Raw genomic sequence first — 19,564 nt, forward strand, 5'->3', positions numbered from 1 at the left:
AACTTGGTGATTTTATTATGACTACATTCATAGATTATTTAAAGGCATTTTAACAAGACAAATACAAGAGTAGCAAACCATCCAATGAAGTACCAATGTACTAGCAAATTTAGTATAAAGAAATGCTTAATTATATTTGAACCACAGTGTATGCACATACATGCCTAGCTACCAGAAAATTACATCCCAAACACTATTAATATCAATAATGCAACATATGTCCAGGCTAATGAACACGAGCTTTCATTTTAAGGGCTTCTACATCCAGCAGGCAGAAGAAAAAGACCAAGTCCTGTCTAGTTAGAAATTTATCGGGAGACTCTCCCCACACTTAGGAGTAAGGTAACTGAAAATAATGGTCCCAGCCCCAGAGTTTCCTTAGTGCTGTACAAAGTAGGGAAGGGAGAGAAGAAGGAAAAAAAAAATCTCTAAGACATGGCTATAGGCCAAACTATACATCGATAGGTAGGCCAACTCAAGTAACAGCCTGGCTCTGGATAAAAGAAAAAAAAAAAAAAAAAATCAACTTGAAGAACAGCATTTTTATCCGAGATCTCAAAGAATTTCCAGTAAAATTTCTGAAGGTCAACAAACATAAAATTGTCAAATATACACAGGGAAAAAAAAAAAAAAAAAAAAAAAAAAAAAAAAAAAAAAAAAAAGCTCCACGCTAGAACAGGCAGAAAACAAACAAACAAAGAAACAATACATAAAGACTCCTGATAATGGGATTTATAATCAGACAGATTATAAAAATGACTCTGCTTTCCATGTTTGAAGAAATTTGAAAAATAAGGCTAAAAATAATAAAGTGAAAAGTGTAAAAATGTAAGAAGTGATTGAACATGTTTGGTGCAGTACCCTAAAAAAAAATTCTTACAATAAAAATTTAAAACTTAAACAGATAAAAAGAAATTTATCAAAATATATTGGAAGAAATTATCAAAAATGTAGTCCAAAAAATAGAGAATTTTGGAGCCATAAGGGATAGAGTAACAAAAAATATATATATATAAAATAAGTTTGTGACACCAGAAGAATTAGAGAGCACTAGGATACAGAGTGACAAATAATATATGAAGAGATTCTAGATGAGAACTTTCTAGAACTGGTGATAGACATCCATCCAAAGACATAAGAAGCTCAAATAAATCCCAAGTAAGAAAAATAAACTCTTATCCAGAACTCATCATATCACTAAATGGCCAAACACCAAAGACATAAAGAAAATCTTCCCAGCAAATACTTTACAAGTTTGCCTTCAAAGAACCATTAAATCAAAATATGACTTCTTACCAACAAGAATAGAAGGCAAAAGAGAGTGAAATAATATCTTCTTCAACATGCTGGAATAAAGTATCAACCTAGAATTATGTAGCAGCAAAACATATTTTTCAAAAATGAGGGTAAAACACAGACCTTTTAGGAAAAACAAAAACTGAAAGAACTGCAACACAGCATAAAGGTAACATGTAGAGGTGAGAATAGAGTTACCGTATTTTTCAGACCATAAGACGCACCAGTTTTTAGAGAAGGGAAATGAAGAAAAAAAGATTCTGAAACAAATAGTGTCCTAAAATATTTTACGTGCATTAAAACCCAACATCACAGTCATAAACACATGTAATCAACCCTGTAAAGTAAACAGCAGCATTTAGAACCATTTTAGAGCCGGGCAAGCACACAGAGACCACACAGAGCCGGGCAAGTAAAAAAACTTTTTTTTTAAAGTATATGTGTAGGCTATATTTGGACCATAAGACGCAGGGACTTTTTCCCTCCACTTCTGGGGGGAAAAAAGTACGTCTTATGGTCCAAAAAATACGGTAATACATGTTCTAAGATCCTTACATTGTTTCGGAGAAGAATAAAATGTTAATTAGCATTAAATGTTAATAAACTTGCATATTATAATTTTTAGAAAAAACACTAAACGAATGGCAATATATCATCCTATATAATAAAAGTGTAGTATGTAAATTGTGTCCTTGATTAGGAGTTGTCTAGAAGTTTGACCAGGGGGCGAGGCCGGCTGGGGAAAAAGAAAAAGGGAGGGAGTCCCAGGCCAGTAGCAGGCAGCCGTTAGGGATCCTACCAGTGCACGAATTTTGTGCACAGAGCCTCTAGTTTAATTTAAAAAGAGAAGAAATTTAAGAAAGTAAAAATAAAACAGAAACAAAAATTTCAAAATAAATTAGGAGCTTAAATAATAAACATATAATTACATTAAATGTAAACAAAAAAATTTCCAAATATAACTATAGAATAAAAAATATATATGTGAATCTGATAATGGTCTAATATCAAGAACACTTGCAATTTTAAAAATGTGCAATGGACCTAGCCAGTTTGGCTCAGTGATTAGAGCATTGGCCATGAACTGAAGGGTCCCAAGTTCAATTACAGTCAAGTGCACGTACATTGTTTGCAGGCACAATCCTCAGTTCTAGCTGGGGTGCATACAGGAGGCGATCAATTGATGTGTCTCTCTCACATCAATGTTTCTTTCTTTTTCTCTTCCTTTCTGTCTCTTCCCTCACCCCACCTCCATCTTTCATTCTTACAAAAAAAAAAAAAAAAAAAAAAATCAATGGAATCCTCAGGTGAGGATTAACAAAACAAAACAAACAAAATGGACCATAGACTTACTAGACTCTAGACTCATCTCCAAAGAAAATATACAAATGGCCAACAACCACATGAAGATATGCTCAAAATCTAGTTATTACGGAAATAAAAAGCAAAACTATACTGCGATCTACTTCATATTCACTAGGTTGGCAATAATACATATACAAAAAATAACAGGCATTGGTGAGCATGTGGAAAAATCAGGACCCTCAAGCACTGCTAGTGGGAATGAAAAATGGTGCAGCTGCTGTGGAAAACAGTTTGGCAGTTCCTCAAAATGTGAAACATAGAATTACTGTATAAGGCAGCAATTCCACTCCTAGATGTATTCCCCAAAGATTTGAAAACAGGAACTCAAAACAAATTCTTATTTACAAATGTTCACAGCAGCACTAATCACAATAGAAAGTTGGAAAAGACCTAAATGTCCATTAATACATATATGGATAAACAAATTGTGGTATATATCAATACATGCAATGGAATATTATTGAGCCATAAAATGAAAACAAGTACTGATACATGGCACAATCATAGAAACCTCAAAAACATTACATTAAGTGGAAAAAGTCATACAAAGAAAGGCTATTATTGTATGATTCCTTTTATATGAAATACCCAGACTAATTATGTCCATAGGAACAGAAAATAGACTGGTGGTTGCCAAGAACTTAGGAGAAAACAGTAGAAGAGGTCGTTGACACACATTTCATACATGTCCTTTAATTCTGTAGTAATTGGCATTAAACTGTTCATTTTAAAATGGTGAATTTTCAGGGGTGGGCTAGAAGGGGTCAATGGGGGAAAAAGGAAACACGTGTGATATTTTCAACAATAAAGATTTAAAAAATAAAAATAGCCCTAACTGGTTTTGCTCAGTGGATAGAGCATTGGCCTGTGGACTGAAGGTCCCAGGTTCAATTCTGGTCAAGGGCAATGCTTATACTTGGTCTTGCCCAAGTATAAGCATTGGGAACATGGACAAACAACTTCCTACACATGGTTATGAACCTGAGAAGCCCTGGAACATTGTCTCTCAACTATGTTATAGAGTTATATGCTACATTACAGTGAAGTCTAAGGCTTCATGAACAGGAATTACGAACAAGAGAACATTGGTTGCAGGCACATCCCCAGTAGGAGGTGTGCAGGAGGCAGCTGATCGATGTTTCTCTCTCATCGATGTTTCTAACTCTATCCCTCTCCCTTCCTCTCTGTAAGAAACAAACAAACAACAAAAAAAAAAAACTCAATAAAATATATCTATACTAATAAAAGGGTAATATGCTAATTAAACTGGATCAACTGAACACGTTCCAGTCGTCTGGTCCTCCTTCCAGACAAAGCCATGGTGGTAAGGGCTGAAGCAGAGGGGGTTAGGGGTGATCAGGCCAGCAGGGGAGTAGTTAGGGCAATCAGGTTGGCAGGAGAGGGTAGTTAGGGGCAATCAGGCTGGTAGGAGAGGGCAGTTTGGGGTAAACAGGTTGGCAGGCAGAGGCAGTTAGGGGCGATCAGGCTGGCAGGCAGAGGTGTTAGGAGCGATCAGGCAGTTAGGCAGAGGTGGTTAGGGGAGATCAGGCAGGCAGGCAGGCAGGCAGGAGCCAGCAGTATGAGATTGCCAGAGGGATCCTGGATTAGAGAGGGTGCAGGCTGGGCCTGAGGACTCCCCCCCCCCCCCCCCCCCCCGCTCCAGCCCCACCCTGTGCACAAATTTCGTGCACCGGGACTCAGGTGTTTATGTGTATATATGTGTGTGTGTGTGTGTGTGTATGTGTGTGTATAAACAATAAAAATAAAATGGTGAATTTTATGTTATATAGATTATGTTATCCTATATAATAAAAGGCTAATATGCAAACAGACTGAACAGTGGAACAACCAAACAACCGGTTGCTATGATGTGCACTGACCACCAGGAGGCACACACAGAACATGGCAGGCATTGGCCACAGTGGGATGGTGGAGAAGGTAAGCGGGGATGCCAGACCAAAGCAGGGCACCAATTGCTGTCATCAGAGCGAGCCTCTGGTGGTTACTGAAAATTCTTTGCTCCTGCATAGCACAGACCCACCCGGCACTTGTTCCTGCTGCTGGCGCTAGCCCTGTTTGCACCCACTGCCAGTGCCGGAGCCACCGCTCACATCTGCTGCCAGCACAGGCCCTGATTGTTTGGCACCATCAGCAGGTGTGAGCACTGGCTGCTGGCCCTGATTGCCCCTCAGGGCTTCTCCACATCCCCCTGCTCCTGAGGGGTGATTGAGGTTGGCAGTCACCTCTTGTACTCACTGCCAGCGACAGCACCACTCAGTGTTGCTGGCACTGGAGCCACTGCTCGTACCCACTGCTGGCACCAGCCTCGCTCACAGCTGTAGCAAACGTCAGAGCTGCCACTCGCACTTGCTGCCAGCACCCAGCGCTGGTCCTGATCGCTCGGCGCCATCAGCAGGTGTGAGCGGCAGCTGCTGGTCCATCTCCCCCTGCTCCTGAGGGGTGATCAGGGCAGCAGCCACAGCTCACACCCGCTGCTGGCATTTGTCCCAATAGTTCCACACTGTCAGCAGGTGCAAGCGGGGCTGTCAGTGCGTGGGAGCAGCAGCAGGAGTGGGGCTGCTGGCAGACAGGGGACTGGGGGCCACAATGGGAGGGACAGGGTGAGGGTGCAGAGGATGGGCCAAGACTGGCCCCTGTGCCCAATGCAGCCTCACAGTTCCTTTCAGGATGCACGAACTAGTACACTGGGCCTCTAGTATGTAAATATTTTTCTAGACAAATGTTTATTCATCTTTGGTAAGTTCCTATGAGTGCCTTTATTATATCATAAAAATAAATGAAAAACAATACCAACAAAAAAAATTTGGTATAAAAAAATATAACTGAGCCCAGCCTGTATTGCTCAGTGGTTGAGTGTCAACCTATAAACCAGGAGATCATGATTTGATTCCCAGTAAGGGCACATGCCTGGGTTGCAGGCTCAGTCCCCAGTGTGGGGCATGCAGGAGGCAGCCGATTAATGATTCTCTCTCATCACTGATAGTTCTTTCTCTCTCTCTCTTTCTATTCCTCTCTGAAATCAGTAAAAATGTATTTTAAAATAAATATAACTAAATCAAAGATGGAAATCAATTACAAATAATAAAACAATGATGCTTTATCCTTAAGCACAATTCACTTAAGCGAATAATACATGTTAAATTACAAAGATTAAAAAAAAAATTAAAGAACAAGTATTAAATGCAAATACTATGTAAGCCAAATTTTATCTGAAAGTTGAATTAGGCGTCTTTGCTCCTTATCTTTAAAAAAAACAGATCCTCTTTTTTTACATTTTTTCAAGAATGAATTATGTGAGAGTAAATAACTTTCTGAGAAGCCATGGTAGAAATTAACAGGGAACTCTAGAACCAGACTGCCTGGTTTTGTAATCCAACACTGCCAATCCCTAGTGATGTAAAAACTTTGTGCCTCAGTTTTCTCATCTAAAAAATGGAAGTTAGGTGCCTCGTTAGCGCAGTAGGTAGCACGTCAGTCTCATAAAAAAAAATGGAAGTTATACTATTAAGCCCAGAAAGTTGTTGAGAGGATTAAGTGAGTGAATGAATCCATGAAGTCTTAGAAAACTGTCTGACACAACACAACGTAAGCAGCTGCCACTGCTGCCACCATGCTATCACCACTTCCTACGTTACCACAACCACCACCACCACCAGTCCTACTTCCTAAAATACGTTTGAGACTATTTTAGACATCTGTGGGTGTTCTACTGAAAAATACTAAAAAAAAAAAAAAAAAAAAAAATTAAAAATGTGCAACTAATGAGAATATTTACCTAATTACCAGTTCAAACTATCAATACAGTTAAAAATGGATTCTAAGGGGTTCGGTTAATGATCCTTCCCAAAGAGGTCGGAAGAGATCCGCGGAGCTCAGTTAGTACCACTGCGCTTTAGGAGAAGCATGCTCCCGACACCACACCACTGCCCCACAGACTTTAACCTGCCCACAATGAGAATAGTTCCTTACAACAAAATTTTATGTCCACGTTTTGTGATATTAATTTGAGGGAATAGAGTTTCAATGTTAATGGAAATTAACAGCTTAAAATACAACAAATTTTCTCAGCTCAACAGAATTTCCTCTTCATTAAAATGAAGAACATTTGACCTGTCCAGCTGGTATAAAATGAAGTGGGCCAATTAGATTTCTCTCGAAAGAATTCAGAAGTCTTATAATGAGAGAGGAAAGAAAAGAGATATATAATAAGGGTTGTACCTTATACAGAAGTCAGCTCAGGAGAAAATCATGCATAATCAAAATTTACTGTGAAAGTCATTCTAATTATCCCATAAATACCAGAGTTTGAGTCTTTGAAAGGTAAGTGCCAAGATTTTGTTGTTGTCACTCTGTATTTAGTAGCTTTTCAGGTTCCAATGTTATGGTTTCCTGGGTCTCAGATAGCACCTGACTTTGAATTTGGAGCTGCCCTGTTGGTTTTTAGAATTAACACATCTTTCCTGAGGTGGGCTGAGGGAGTTTCTGCCACTAAAAAGAGCCTTGGTTATCAGAAAACTCTAACAGGCTACAGAGCTCTTTAGTCAGGAAAAGGATGCAATTACAAAACATAAATTTTTACTACTGAGAAAATTTATAGAATTCCCGGTTACTTTTTTATTCTACTAATGCGTGATATAACATTACAGAACAGTAATTTTCAACTGGTGTGCTGCAAGAATTTTTAAAACATGCAATACCTGGCTATTTATAGTCAGGGGTACTGACCTCTTCTCTCTTAGATTGTCAAGTAAAGAAATAACAGCCAACACAACATTAGCCATCTTCTATGAATGAATCAAAATTATACCTATTTTTTTTTTCAGATTGGCAAAAAATATGACATTTTTTGGTGTGCTGCAGAATTTTAGTAATTAGTTTGTATGTGCCATGAGATGAAAACAGCTGTTTTAGAACACTGGAAATATCCCTACAACTAAATTGGAGAAAACTTTTACTCATGGAAAAAGATAAATAATAGTAATTACAACCTTTTAATTATTTCTATCGTGATTATTTATAATTATCTGTTCCAAACAGTTAAGGACAAGAAGATGGTCAACAAATAGCAATTATCCACAAGCAACTATCATCACCAAAAAAGTATTTTTCTACCTTAATGGACTTTTTCTTGTAAATGTTATTTTCATTATAGTACAAAACACTAACAAACAAAAAAGAAAAATAAATTTTAAAAAATAACAAAGTTATATGTAGGATATAAAATACATAATAGAATGAAAAACTGGGTAAGCAAAATAATCAGAAAATTAAATGCCAAAGAGATTCCACTCTATTATTGCCTAAAGGAAAGAACACAAAAACAAAAACTTTGAACTGTTTCAGAATTCTGGCATTGTAACAGGAGCTCTTAGGAGTTTGAATTAAATTCTGGCAATTACTTTCTGTCCAGTGGTTCCAGGCTTTAACTCAGATCATTACACTGGATGCTGGGATTCTATTTAATTATTAAAATAAAACTCACATAAAAGGATTTCATAACCTCAATGTGCTGGAAAATACATTTTAAAAGGAAGTGAGATTATAAAATCAAAGTTCAGTTCAATTAACATAATAAATTATAGCAGTCTGTCTCTAAATAGATTGCACTCTAAAAACTTATCTATTAAGAACTGTTCATGCTGAAACCGGTTTGGCTCAGTGGATAGAGCGTCGGGCTGTGGACTGAAAGGTCCCGGGTTCGATTCCGGTCAAGGGCATGTACCTTGGTTGCAGGCACAGTCCCAGTAAGGAGTGTGCAAGAGGCAGCTGATCGATGACTCTCTATCATCGATGTTTCTGACTCTCTATCCCTCTCAATTCCTCTCTGTGTAAAATCAATAAAATATATTATATAAAAAAAAAAAAGAACTGTTCATAAGTCAGAAGCTTTTTTTCATACCGAGTATGTCCTTGTGATTGGTCAGCTTTGTTGGAATGGAATTAAGAGTACTATACTTAAGTAGGCCTCTGTGTGCTAGTCTCTGACCCCCACAACTACCGATTGATGTAACAAGAGCAAACCTGGTCCTGGAGGACGAAGACAGACAGAGCCTCCATTACTGAGTCCTAATCCCATTTAACTTCCTTCCCAGGCCTACTGCTAGCAGGTATTCCGAACTGAGGAACAGTGATGGCTGTTGCTAGAAGATGTTCAGAGCCTCTACAATTGGGATATGACTTCTGTTATGTGACTTCTTTGTCCTTAGGTATTCACAAATATGGATCAAGTTTCCTTGTTTTTAACTTTCATAAAGCAGAGATTTTAGTGTTAATTTCATAACAATCTAAACATACCCTCCTGTATTTTCTTACTAATTATGGACCCTATATAAGTCAAACAATTTTTAAAGACAATTTTGAAACAAAATTAAGTAAATGAAGGAGACTTAAAAATAAGTCAACAAAATAAGATAGCAGAATTAAAGGAAGATGGATTTCAAAGTTAGACACACCTGATTTGGGCATACAAAGCTCTGGCACTTAGCCATGTGGTCTTGGATAAGTGTCTTTAAGTCTTTTTCAGCCTCAGTTTCCTCATCTACAAAATGGGAATAATGTCTCAAATCTCACGGCATTATAGTGACTAAGTTGGGTAATAACATATATTATGATGCGTAATATAGCTAAAGTCCCCAAAACAACTTCTTTAGGTACTCTTATGCCTTTTTAAACATTCTCCTTAAAAGAAAATGCACAACATTCTGGACTTTATGAGGATCTTACTTTTGAAGAGCCTTTGCTTTGCTAGGAGGTAAGATGCTTAAATTTGTATCTCTCTCTCTCTCTCTCTCTCTCTCTCTCTCTCTCTCTCTCTCTCTCTCTCTCTCTCTCCTCTTTGTAGCTTTGAGAGTAGCTTATCTTTTTAAAAAATATATATATTTTATTGATTTTTTTACAGAGAGGAAGAGAGAGGGATAGAGAGTTAGAAACATCGAAGAGAGAGAATCATCCATCAGCTGCGTCTTGCACACCCCCTACTGGGGATGTGCCCACAACCAAGGTACATGCCCTTCACCGAAATCGAACCTGGGAACTTTCAGTCCGCAGGCTGATGCTCTATCCACTGAGCCAAACCGGTTTCGGCAGTATTTCTCTTATTTTAAAGCCTTAATTTTGTTGTGTTTATTTTAATTCCTCTTTTAGTCTTTTAAATTATTGATTGTAATTTTTTGTTAACCTACCCTATTATTTTCTCCTTCAATCAGTTATATCCCTAATATTAACACTTTATTACATTTTAATTGTCTTCTAGTCATTATTATATTGACTCTACATATTTCTTAAAATGTAGCCTTTTCCTTACTCATGATTATTCCTTCACCAACAATAGGCAATGCCAGATAATTTAACCCCAAACTTTATCAGTAACTCAACTCAGATTGAAATTCAATTGTAAGGAATAATTCTCATAAAAGATCACGGAAGATGTAGTCTTAAGTATCTATCTGTTCTTCTAAGTGGTCTGAATATTGTCATTTGATCAAGCCAGACTCTTGGAGACCTGTACAGTTGGACCACACAGTACTGGTGTCCATCACTGTAATCCAGGGCTTCTCAACAGCAGCACTATTCACATTTTGGATCAAATAGTTCTTTTTTGCAGGGTGCTGCCCTGTGCGTGTAGGGTGTGCACTATCCCTGGCCTGCTAGATGCCAGCAGCATAGCACCTTCCCCCAGCTGTGACAACCAAAAATGTCTACAGATGTTGTCATGCATCCCCTCAAGAGCAAAAATGTCTCCAGTTGAGAAGCCCTTTAAACTGAACTGGACTTTGGAGTATTGAAATCAACTTACATTGAAGGATCCGTTAAAAACAAACAAACAGCCATATGAAGGAATGGTATTGAGGATCATCTACTGCATTACTATTTCCCATTATGAGGGTCCATAGGAAAAATTATCTCAGACATCAGTACAAACAGAATGTTACTTTCTTCTGGACAATGTGAATCCTTACCTAATCATATTTTCTTTTTTTTTGGCCACTGAAAAAGCTCAAAAGCAAATTTAGAGCCCATCTTTGGTAACAGTGTAGAATCCACAGCATGTATTTATATGTACTAAATCTCCCAAATATATGTTTGATTCATTCTTTTTACCATGAACTTATTTTCATCTTACTATAATACATATATTTCTGTATGTGAACACAAACCTGCTTTAGAATAAGAATATAAATAATTAAAATAGGTATTAAACTCTTATATAACTCTCCTTCAGCCTAACCCCCTTCAGCCTCACTTTATCACATTCCTCCAAATCTCCTTGTGTTAAACCTGGAACTTTTAGTGATCCATTGCACACGTTTACATCTGTTCTCTCCAGTCAAGCCATACAACTAAATCCATTCACTCTAGAGAGCTCTGTTAGATATATATAAGCATCTGTGTAAAGTTTTATAACTATGTCCTCTTACATTTATTGGAAGGATATTTCTCCCAATGAAGACCAGCACATGACAGGCACGAAATTCTTAAGTGTCCAGAAGATTGTCCAGGCATCAGTACATTATCCTGCAGGACGATGGGAAGATAGAAAACCCATGTCCCTTTTCTCTTGCTGATGCTGGCTGTACAAATTTCCCCTTTTCCCACTAACGCCCACTTCTAATCCCTGCCAAGTGACATTTGGAACTCGTCTTGAGCCCTGGTACATGACATAGGTGACACAGGAGTGGCGCATCTTGCACAACAGTGACAACTATGAAGGGTCCCACCTGCCCTACACTCTCAGATTAAAGTGCTGATAGAAACTATTTCCTCTCATTTTACCCTAATATAACCATTCCTAGATTTTAAATCTGATATCAATATTACAAAGGTTCATCAACAGGTGAGTGGATAAACAATTTGTGATATATCCACACAAGGGAAAACTACTCAGCAATAAAAGATAATATTATTTGTACCTATACATAGAATGAAATGAATCTCAACAATATTATGCCAAGTAAAAGGCACAAAAGAGTACCAATTGTATTATTCCATACACAAAAATTTCTAGAAGGGGCAAACTAATCTACAGTGACAGAAAGCAGATTAAGGATTGTCTAGAGATAGCTGAGTGCTGACAGCAAAGGGGCCCAAGACAACTTTATGGAAAGATGGAAAAGTTCTTTTTGATACCATCATCTTGATAGGAATGGTGATTTCATAATTTATGCATTATCAAAATACTATACACTTAAAATAGGTGCAAATGTATCCTTACTAAAAATGTATAACTTCAAAGCAATTATGAGAAAACATCAGACAAACCCAAATTGAAGAACATCCTATAAAATACCTGACCAGTACTCTGCAAAAGTATCAAGGTCATGACATATCGGAAAGATGAGGCTCAGGGGAGTCTAAGGGGACATGACAAGTGAATTCAACACAGAAAGCTTGGAACAGAATAGGACACTAGTAGAAAACTGGTAAAAATCCAAATAAAGTCTGTAATTTATCATACCAATGCCAATTTCTTAGTTTTTGTTAATTATACCATGGTTATATACATTTTTTAATATTAGAGGAAGTTATACATTAAAACTCTCTATACTATTCTGGCAACATTTTTTAAAGTCTAAAATAAAGTTTTTAAAATGAAGCATTTTATTGAGCATAAATTTTAACTTATTAAAGTTCATATAACATTAAAATAAAAGTAGCCGAAGCCAGTTTGGCTCAGTGATAGAGCGTTGGTCTGCAGACTGAAAGGTCCCAGGTTCGATTCTGGTCAAGGGCATGTACATTGGGTGCGGGCACATCCCCAGTAGGGAGTGTGCAAGAGGCAGCTGGTCGATGTTTCTCTCTCATTGACGTTTCTAACTCTTCTCTCTCCCTTCCTCTCTGTGAAAAATCAATAAAAAATATATTAAAAAAAAAAAAAAAAAGTAAATGGGAGTTATTAAGAAATAATCCTATCCCCAGCCTGATTCTCCTTTAAAGCTCATCTACATTAATAAAAGGGAAACGTGCAAATTAACCATCACTCTGCTATGACAAGCCACGCCCACCAGCCAATCAGGAGTGAGTATACAAAATAACTCAACCCAGCTGGCGGTTGGCCACGAAGCTGGAGCAAGCAGGAGGCTTGAGTTGCCCTGGCATTGGAGGAAGCCAAGCTTCCCATCCGCCCTGGCTGGCCCTGGCCTCTGCTCAAGGCTACAGTTTCAATTATAGAAGATAAATAAATCCCAACAGAAATGGCAATGGCTATGGAGCTGGAGCAAGCAGGAGGCTTGGGTTGCTTCCTGTGATGGAGGAAGCCAACTTCCCACCTGCCATGGCCAGCCCTGGCCTCCACTCAAGGATACAAAGTTTCAATTAAAGAAGATAAACAAATTCTAGTTACTTGCTTCCAGCTGGCCCTGGCCTCCGCTCAAGGAGGCGATGAAAAAAAAAAAGGAAAAAGAAAAAGAGGAGCTGGGACCTTGGGTCACCAGGGGATGATCAGGCCAGGATGGGACAGCAGGGGCTGTTGGGGTAAGCAGACCAGCAGGGATGCCAGTTGGGGTGAGCATGCCGTCAGTGGGGGTCAGTTGGAGGTGATCAGGACAGGGGGGCAGTTTGGAGAGAGCAGGCCAGCAGAAAGGGAAGGTAGGGGTGAGCAGGCCAGGGGGGAGGGGAGAAGCAGTTGGGGTGATCAGGCTGGAGGGGAGGCATTTGGGGGTGAACAGTCAGCAGGCAGAGTGGTTAGGGATAATCAGGCAGGCAGGCAGGTGAGCGGCTGGAGCCACAAGTCCCAGATTGTGAGAGGGATGTCCAACTACCAGTTTAGGGCCAATCCCTATAAACCAGCAGTAGGACATCCTTCGAGGAGTCCCAGATTGGAGAGGGTGCAGGCCAGGCTGAGGAACAACTTCCCCTCCCCACCCCCATTCACGAATTTCATGCTCTGGGCCACTAGTTAAATATAATATTTAAATCCAACAAAATATTCTGCTCTTCAGTATTTGAGTCAATAAATCTAGTAAACATGCAGTATTTCTTACCTAAAAGAACCACTAAGTTAAAGATTACTAAATGAATAACAATCTCAGAATTAATTTCCTCAGAATCATATGACATATTCCTCCCCCAAATACTAATATACTAGAAGCTCAGGGCGCAAAATCATGTGACCCCATAACCCCTGTGGCCTCACCATGCTTGCAGCCCCGCCCACCCATGCTGGTCTTTGGTTGTTATGGCGTTAGGAACACAGGCCTTTTATAATATAGATAATTAACAATAAAATAATTATTTGTTCAAATTATGATGAGATAATGGTTCATAAAACTTTGAAATCTACAGGAAAAATAATTTCTATGACTCTCACATCTAAGAATTGTTATATATTTGAATTCCAAAAACTATATCATATATAATACTAGAGACCCGGTGCACAAAATTCATGCACAGGGTGGTAGTGTGTCCCTCAGCCCAGCCTGCACCTTCCTCTCCAATCTGGGACCCTCGAGGGATGTTCAGACCCAATCCCACCAGGATTTCCTTCTCACAATCCAGGACTGCTGGCTCCCAATTGCTCACCTGCCTTCCTTCCTGATTTCCCCTAATCACTTCTGCCTGCCAGCCTGATTACCCCCTAACCATTCCCATGCCAGCCTGATTGATGTCTAACTACTACCCTGCCAGTCTGTTTGCCCCCAATGTCCCTCCTCTGCTGGCCTGGGCACCCTTAACTGCCCTCCCCTACAGGGTTGATTACCTCCAACTGCCCTTCCTTGCAGGCCTGGTCCCTCTCAACTGCCCTCCCTTGCTTGCCATCTTGTGGTGGCCATCTTGTGTCCACATGGGGGCAGGATCTTTGACCACATGGGGGCACCCATCTTGTAGGTTGGAGTGATGGTCAATATGCATATTACTCTTTTATTAGATAGGATTACTTAAAGACAGAAAGAAATGAGTAGAAAAACATTCAGAGAAAAATTTAAACTTTTATAGCATACCTCCTCTGTTGCCATTTTCTTCATCCTACAAAATAAAACATATAAATCCATATATGAAACCATATTTATAAACTCTAGTGAAATCACAGCAAGGCTCAATCCAATTTAAACTGCCCTCCCCAAAATGTGCCCATTACAATCTCATTAACAGTGCCTTTTGCCAGAAGATTGGAGCCTTCATAAACAGAGACAGGAAGACTATGGGGGAAGCCAATCAGGAATTCAGGTTTTGATAATGAGTATGGAGATTCCCACAGTGCAGGTGTCAAAAGCAGGCAGCTGGATAGATGAACCTAGAACTCGGGAGAGAGGGCCAGGCTGGCCATCACTTACTGTGCTACATACTCTAATAAAATGTGCCTTTAGGGGCTATCACAGGGGACAGAACTGTCTGTATAAATTGAGTAGCTCCAAAATGCTAACTATTTAATTTCTTCTATTCAATTTTGAGACTTGGTTTTATTCATTACTTCCAGGCTGTCCTGCTGCTCTGTATCCACCTCTAGCTAGGAAATCAGAAAAGCATATCTGCAAAACTAGTATAAAAGTACATTTATTCAAATATTTGTTGAAAAGCTATCATAAGAAAGCTACAATCAACTGTAGAAACAAAAAAAAGTGAAGGACTGATAATTTATTTTATAACTTTTTGCCTTTATTTGGTTGTCTAAATGTATAGGGTGAGGTAAAAGTAGGTTCACAGTTGTGAGTACGTAATATTGATACACAAAGTTTATTCTTGCATTATTATTTTCCATATAAACTGTAAACCTACTTTTGCTCCACCCTCTGTGTGTGTGTGTGCATGTGTATATATATATATATATATATATGTGTGTGTGTATTATTTATTTATTTATTTACTTATTTATTTATTTCTGGTTATAAGCTCCATTCTGAGACTGGTAAGCTTGACAGCTAAGTAGCATAATAAAGATAATGTTGTATTAATTACATATTTTCTAAAAGCTATAATAGGAGTTTTTAAAAAAAAATACCTTTGAAGTGAGTGGATAAATTTTCATAATTAAAAAGGAAAAGATTTCAATATGTATTTTCCATCAGAGACATTCATGTTAGCAAGTTAAAATCCTAGGACCAGGACTTACTCATAATGTGACTCACTTCAGTTTCAGATGTTATGTAGGCTAATAACGAAGTGAGATAATGCTCATAATGAATAATAAAAACACACAGCAAGTACCCAGTGTGTCGGCTGTGTTATAACTATCTCATGTTGCCCCTTATGAGACCATGCTACTACCCTACACTGAAGCATGGTAATGTAATTCACCCTGTATGGAGCTATGTTTCCAGATTCTGACTTGCCATTATATTACATATCTGAAAGTCATGTATTATTCTAATCCCAGTAACTTTTTGTAACTGCCAGAACATTTTAACCAAGTATTGCCTCTGCATTCTCTGCCCAGAAAACTCACCACCTTTCTAGATAGTAGAAAAACAGCTAGTATTAGAAAAAAAATAGAATAATTTGGAATTAGAAGTCCTAGCAAAATAGTTTTGGAGTTAATAATCAGTATAACCTTTCAGAGATTAAAATATCTGTTCAAAAGATAGAAAAATATCTGAAAGAGTATAATAAAAATGAAAATATAGCATTTCTAAGCTAGAAAGAAGGTGGGAAGCGGGATGAGAAGATAAGAAGGAAATGGGAGTAGCTTTGCTTTTTGTTTCAAGTGACTTTAACTACATCTCTTACCTTATATGAAAATTGAATTGCAGACTCTGGGGGATAAACAATGAAATGCCTTAATGTAAAACCAAAGCCTTGAGATGTTCTTTTCAACATAACTGTTTTGGGACCTGGCCAGGAGAATGCTTCGTCTTCAGATGGCGATACAGTTTCACTTTGTTCCTTTCCATCTTTATTTTTTGACACCTAAAACGGAGATATATTAAAATGTTAATTACCAACACAATATACTTCCTCATTTAGAAAAAACATATATGCAAAAATATAATACCTAAGTGCAGATATGATCTTACTGGGGAAAAAGATTCTGATGCATGAACTATAGGTATTAGCACAAATCACGCAGATCATCAAAATCCAAATGATTTTTATAAAGGGATGCTATGAAAAGTTAATCAGAAGCCAGACAGAATTCTTGGAAATCAGAAATTTAAGAGCTAAAATTTAAATTCAATAGAAGAAATGAAACACCACGAAACTCATTAGCACACTAAGGACTAAGAACAGAAACTGAAAGAAGAGACATGAACCTCACACCTCGTAGGATTACTAAAGCTGTTATCAGATCATCCCACAGCAACAAAGAATATTAGAAAATAATAGATACCGCCTTCAGGTTCTGAGCATAGTCAGTATCTACACAGATGTCCTTTCACTAGATTGGCCTTATAATTCCTTGATCTCTTCTCTTCCACTCTTGACTTTTATCTGGTTACTGGTGACCTGGTGCACGAAATTCATGCACATGAAAAGGGAATTAATTAGAGGAAATATTTTAATATTGCTATTTGCCATTTCTTTATAATAGAAGTGTCAGAGATGAAAGAAAATTAGTAAAATGTATACGAAAATCTCCCTCCTGTCAGTAGTCAAGGGTGTGCCACGGAACCCAGAGTCAAGTCCCGCCTGGCCTGGCACCACACAGCCTTGGGTCCCTGCTGATCGGTTTTATGGCATGATAGTGTGACAACCTTCGGCATATTGGACTGTTATTAGATGACTAAAAACCATTCACAACTTTAAATCAAAGTTCCATTCTTGATTCCCTCTCATACCCCAATCCTCACAATTCTTCAATCTGAGCTGACCCTGCCACTGTTTCCCTGTCTCTTACCACCCCATGTACTCACTTTGCTCTTAAACCAGCTTCAATTCACTCCTTTGCCTTTCTCTGACTTGCTCAAAGTCACCTAACCCTAGGAAAATCAATAATGCCCACTCTGGGCCTGTACCTATGAAGTTGAACACAAATGAAAAAAAAAACAAAAACCAGGCTATTTTCACTCTAAGTTCATAACCACTATCCTCAAGAGAGTTTTTTGTTTTTTTAAAATCCTCACCCAAAGATATGTTTCAACTGACTTTAGGGATAGAAGGAAGGAGTGTGAGGAGGAGGAGGAAGGAAGGGAGGGAGGGAGAGAGAAATACTTATGGGTTGCCTTCTGTACACTTCCCAACTGAGGATTGAACCCACAACCTAGGTATGTGTTTTGACCAGTAATCAAACCTGAACCTTTTATGGGACACTCCAACCAACTGAGCAAGGCAAGAGAGTTTTTACTGTTGTCTGTCAATGATAATTCTCTCTAGTCCATTCATCTTCGATAACTAATTCAGCCCTTCTTCCCTGTTCTCACTTGTAGCTGACAACCCTGCTTTCTATTATAATGAGGGGGAAAAAACACGACCATGAAGACAACAACCTGCCTAGCTGGGTGGCTCAGTTGCGGGTTCCATTCCTGGTCAGGGCACATATCTAGGTTGCAGGTTGGATCCTCGGTCTAGATGCAACTAACTGATGTTTCTTTTTCTCTCTCTCAAAATAAATTAAAACAAACAAACAAACAAACAAGCAAATACATATCCTAGGTGAGGATTAAAAATAATGATAATCCTCCTGTATAATAAAAGGCTAATATGCAAATTGTCCCCTAGGGAGTTTGACTGACCAGAAGTTTGACCTCTCACTATGACATGTGCTGACCACCAGGGGGTGGCACGAAATGAAAGAAGGTCCTGGCTGGCAGCCGGAAGGCCCTGATCGGCCCTGACTGCTGGCCAGGCCTAAGGACCTTACTCATGCACTAATTTCAAACACCGAGCCTCTAGTAATAATCTATATATATAAAGAGCCAGGGTCCATAACAACCAAGGCTTGACCGAACACTGAAAGTCAGTGTGGGTTGCTATGGCGATCCAGCACTGACTGCAGTTTTCTAATGGTCTTAGGCTCTACAGCAGTGGTTCAGAACTGCTAGCAGGGTTGCCTAAGAACATCGGAAAACAGATGTTTACATCACGATTCATAATAGTAGTAAAATTACAGTTATGAGTAGCAACGAAAATAATTTTATGGTTGGGGGTCACCACAATATGAGGAACTGTATTAAAGGGTCGCGACGTTAGAAAGGTTGAGAACCACTGCCCTTGAGGAAAGAAGGAAGGGTAATACTTCTTTCTACGTAAGAAGAGAAGATGAAAAGAAAAAAACACACGTGTGCCTTCTTCACTCCTTCCACTTACCCACAGAGCCTTTTGATCTACTGGATTTCTAACAAGAGCAAACTGCAGGCACACAGGGAGGGACACTGCAGTTCCAGATTTCTTTACTTGAAAAGAGACCTTAGCATATACTCCCTAATGGGTCTCACCTCCCCACCCTGAGCACCAATCCATGCTAATCAGCATCAGAATGCAAGAAGCCAAGAAGTGACTGGAATAACAGCAGTTAAATTCTTGTGGACTAAGAACTGTCATTTGATTCCCTTAAAAGTCTTCATAACAAGGTCACTTGATTGAATAATAACTCAAGGTTAGAGAAAACAAAATAAAGGATAAAACCTAACTCCATAATAACTAGATAAAATAACTAGACAAAGCAACCTAAAACAGGAATTTATAAGGGGAAAACACTAATCTTATAACAATAAAAGTAATAAAAACCTCACAGATAGAATGCAAACTGACAATGTTCCAAAAGTTGATTGTAATGAAAGTTCCACAACTGTAAATTTACTACACTCAAATATACAATAGGTGAATTGTATGGTATATGAATTACACTTCAGTTAAGATGTTTAAAAAACAAACACATAGGTAAAAAGTACAAACTCTAAATGTTAGCCAGAGGTGAAAGACACAGGCTGTCAAAAAGTAAACATGAGTTGAGGGAAAATGCCTATATACACATAAATATATAGCCTCTAAGCTATCATTTATAATTAGTTGT

The 19,564-nt window shown here is 38.5% G+C and overlaps 1 protein-coding gene across 11 annotated transcripts in view; it reads right to left on the minus strand.

Moving 5' to 3' along the window:
* ARHGAP21 (Rho GTPase activating protein 21) overlaps nucleotides 1-19,564 on the minus strand; it is a 139,861-nt gene that overhangs the window by 69,827 nt on the left and 50,470 nt on the right. For 8 of the 11 annotated variants that reach the window (XM_036460093.2, XM_036460105.2, XM_036460098.2 and 5 more), the window contains 2 exons: nucleotides 16,342-16,521; nucleotides 14,619-14,643 (listed from right to left, as the gene is read on the minus strand). In XM_036460093.2, the coding sequence (XP_036315986.1) occupies nucleotides 14,619-14,643; nucleotides 16,342-16,521 (205 nt within the window). Of the gene's footprint in view, nucleotides 1-14,618; nucleotides 14,644-16,341; nucleotides 16,522-19,564 lie in introns of those variants that run through there. The other 3 variants (XM_045588145.1, XM_045588144.1, XM_036460128.2) reach the window with 2 other exon arrangements.

This window comes from Pipistrellus kuhlii, unplaced genomic scaffold, assembly GCF_014108245.1.
Source record: "Pipistrellus kuhlii isolate mPipKuh1 unplaced genomic scaffold, mPipKuh1.p scaffold_m20_p_1, whole genome shotgun sequence".
Lineage (NCBI taxonomy): Eukaryota > Metazoa > Chordata > Mammalia > Chiroptera > Vespertilionidae > Pipistrellus > Pipistrellus kuhlii.